Source organism: Nicotiana attenuata, chromosome 7 (assembly GCF_001879085.1).
Source record: "Nicotiana attenuata strain UT chromosome 7, NIATTr2, whole genome shotgun sequence".
NCBI lineage: Eukaryota > Viridiplantae > Streptophyta > Magnoliopsida > Solanales > Solanaceae > Nicotiana > Nicotiana attenuata.
Genome location: NC_031995.1, coordinates 64223304 through 64227004, shown reverse-complemented (window position 1 = coordinate 64227004; position 3701 = coordinate 64223304). Strand labels below are relative to the sequence as shown.

The following is a 3701-nucleotide window of genomic DNA, read 5'->3' as shown; positions in this document are numbered from 1 at the left end:
CCCCCCCCCCACCCACACACACACACAAAAAAAAAAAAAGAGTAATGATGATATTACAATTGACACCTTGTTTTTTAGGATTTAGAAGGGATAAGAAGGTCATTTAATTTGTATGGACATTTTGGTAATTTGACTTTCAACTTTGTGGCTTCCCACTTATAATATAGTTTGTATGTGTGTGTGTGTGTGTGTGTGTGTGTGTGTGTGTGTGTGTGTATATATATATATATATATAATGATATATGATATGATATCATATGATGATTAAAGAAACAAATTCCATGAATGGACTCCGGTGGTTGTCATCTTCACTGAACTTGGATGTGCAATGTTCTTTCAGCTTTCTACCACTATTTACGTTGTTGATCAACTTTACAGAAGATGTATTTTGGTGCACTCTGGCATTCTATAATGAACCTTAACTTTTAATACTGGAATTATATGTATTGCAGGATATTCTACACGAACACCTGAGTTTAATGGTGGGCGTACACCATGCATTTTCAGACCGGTCAAGTGCTTTATTGACAGTGCAGACTCTCATTTCGGAATTGTCTTCTTTAAATTCAAGAGCAGAGAAACTTGAAACAGCAACTTCTAAGATATTTGGAGGTGATAAATCAAGAGTTCGAAAGTCGGAAGAGTTAAAAGATGCTATTAGGGTCACTGAAGATGCCAAAAGCTGTGCCATCAGAGAATATGAGCGCATTAAGGTATTTAAAATTAGCTCATGGCGTCTGCGGTTGGTTCATTTAATGTTTGTAGTATTGCCATTGTGTGCTCTACTAGTTCTGCCTTGCATTCTACGTCTTTTGTTGTTTGAAAAGTGGCTTATTGTCATTGGTTTACTTCAAATTTACTACTCTTTGTGTTGCTGAATTGATGTTTTATTGATTACCCCAATTAGCTGAAGCAAACTTTCTCGTTGGTTATTTGAGATATGCAGTGCATTTCATCTTGTTGGAGGTGATTAAAAATCCTTGTCTCTTATTACCTTAGGTCTCTGATGATATTTAGTGATTCATGTTGAAAATCCTTTTGAATGATTTCTGTTAGATAATTTTGGTAAATTGCTAAAATGACCCAGAGTTGCACTTACCCCAAGTTTCAAATATTAGCAGACTGAAACAAGTCGCTTAGTCTGTTGCTTACAGCTCATACTTCTATGAATCTTTCTGGTGACATGGCACATTTGTTCTAACCTTGCAGACCTAATCTTTATCTTAAATGCTACTTCTATAGCTTTCTCCATTAAGACGAATACAATGATTTCCCAGTTTTATGTTCCTCGCCAATTTTATAAATGTATATAGGTGTATTCATGATAATAGTATTTCTAATTGGTGTGGATGTATTAATTGAAGAGCTTACCCAAAAAAAGGATGTTCTTTTTTGATATGTTAATGAATTTCATAGAAGGCATCAAGGAGATGCAAAACAGGGCAAGAATATAAAAAAAGACAATGTTAGCTCTATTACAGAAGGACTACTCTAAAGTGAAGGAGCTAACAAAGTCCAAAAAGGTTTCATGGGAAGTTACAGGGGACAGGTTGCTCCAACTAAAAAGACTTGTTAAACATCTGGTTTTAAGAATGTAGTTTAGAGTAGATATGCCATCAAAACATATAGTATTTCTTTCTGTCCAGATACACCAAAAAATACAAGCAGGGAGCATCTTCCATACTTTGCTGATGGATTTTCCAACCTTCCATGAGATCCAGCTAGCATCTTTTACACTCTCAGACAACCAAAAAACGGATGTATTTAGTGAAGAATACTTTCTTTCCGCCTAGCATATTGTTCTTTTCAACCTGAAAGAGCTGCGTGGTTTTTCCCTTTGACAGTTTTCTTCTCAAGTTCTTTGATGTAATACTTTAAAAATTTCAAGATCCAAAGCTAATAATTCTTTTTGAGAAAACAAGCTAATATAGTAAATTTTTGTTCTATCTCCACCAATAAAATTACAGCTGATACAATGCTTTTAGTCTATGTAAACAAATTGATACATTTTTATTGTCTTAAACTACCTAAAACTTTAAAGATGCAGTTGTGGACTCTTATCTTCAATGAAATTTCAAGTGAATATCCATGAAACTTCTTCTTGTCCTATGTCAGGCAAATTGCACTATACTTTTTCTCTGACAATCTTAGTCAATCTTAGTAGGCTGACAATCCTTCGAAAATCACTATCTTAAACTAAGTTTCCACCTTTTCCTTTCAATAAATGTCGGGTACACTATAGTTGCTTTCATTTCCATCTCATTTGTGATAGTCCTTGTACTTATCATTCAATCAGCTATGCCCGAACCCCTACCAAAGTTGGATTGGTTGTATGAATCATCTGAAGCTGTATGCTTTGTTCAGGCCTAATTATATGCCCTAATTCAGGCCTTAAAGGCAAATTAGGGGTTCTCTAAAATTGGAGGGTCTCTGAATCTAACATATATTCTTACGGTCGTATACAACTATTAACCAGACTAAGAAAACTCTTGGCAAACACCTCCCGTAATACAAGTGCACTTACAATAACTATACCTTAATACCAGCTAGTTGGTATCATCACCTAATGTGAAACTAATCCAAAAAATATCTAGGATAGTCTAGAATCAGAATCACAATCATAAAGTAAGGTAGCAAGTTTGGGGATCACATCGTAACCAAAAGTTTAGATCCTGCTGTTATCATTGTGTTTGGCGGAAACCGGAGATGGAGAAACATGCAAACAGGTTGAAACATCAATTTATCCCATGTGATAACTTCTACCCGGCCCTCCCATGTGATATCCTTTTAGAGGACTTATAATCTGCACCCTTTTCTAATAAAACCCATGCTGAGATGAACCAGCTTTTGGACAAAATATTTTACCCTGTTCAGTCTCTAATTAGACACTTAGACATGAAGCAACTATCATACTTTAATTGCAGAAGTTGGAGAGAATTAGAGAAAACACTAGAACTATGAGAAGTTGGAGAGAATGTACATTTTTGTGGTAGGAGTAAAATCATCAGAATCAATTCCTTTAAGCTGCCTTGAGTTTGTCTTGGTAGTCATCCTGCGAAATATTTTTTGATAAGGAGTCATCCTGCGAAATATAGGACTAACACTGGCTGTACATGAACTATACAGTGAGTAGAAATAGAATTACTTAAATTTTTTGTTCTTAATCATGCTGGACTAACTTAAAGAGTGTATTTATGAAGTTATGTTCGTTTAAGCGTTGCTTGGCTATAAGATTGACTTCTAGGCTCATCCTAGGCTTATCTTTGTGTTCACACAATTTGCAGCGCCAACCATAATTTTAGCTGCCCATGTGGATGCATATTCTTTTATTCATCTTGTTGATGTGAACGCATCTGAGAATTTTTTGTTTTGATCCACTGCCTCTTTATATTTTTGGGAAATTAATAATCTCTGTAGTTAGTCTTATTAAAAAAATAATTTCAGTTGTTAGGGTGTGCTTATGTACTGTTCTTTCGGGAGCCCTAACAATTTATTTGTCTGATTACAGGAGAGTAATCGAAGTGAGATAGATAGAATAAATAGAGAAAGGCATGTTGACTTTGTGAAGATGTTGAAGGGATTCATAACTAATCAGGTACCTCATTGTTTTCTGACTGGTTTCTCTTTTAGATAGATTGCTAGACTTAAGTTCCATTTCTTGTTTGTTGGTAGTACTGCCTCCACCTGCCACCCTCCAAGAT

At 35.3% G+C, this 3701-nt stretch overlaps 1 protein-coding gene across 4 annotated transcripts in view; it reads left to right on the top strand.

Moving 5' to 3' along the window:
* Window positions 1–3701, top strand: part of LOC109229222 (sorting nexin 2B) — an 18200-nt gene that overhangs the window by 3140 nt on the left and 11359 nt on the right. For all 4 annotated transcript variants that reach the window (XM_019394593.1, XM_019394592.1, XM_019394591.1 and 1 more), the window contains exons 3-4: window positions 453–713; window positions 3509–3595. In XM_019394593.1, coding sequence (XP_019250138.1) covers window positions 453–713; window positions 3509–3595 — 348 coding nt within the window. The remainder of the gene's footprint in view (window positions 1–452; window positions 714–3508; window positions 3596–3701) is intronic.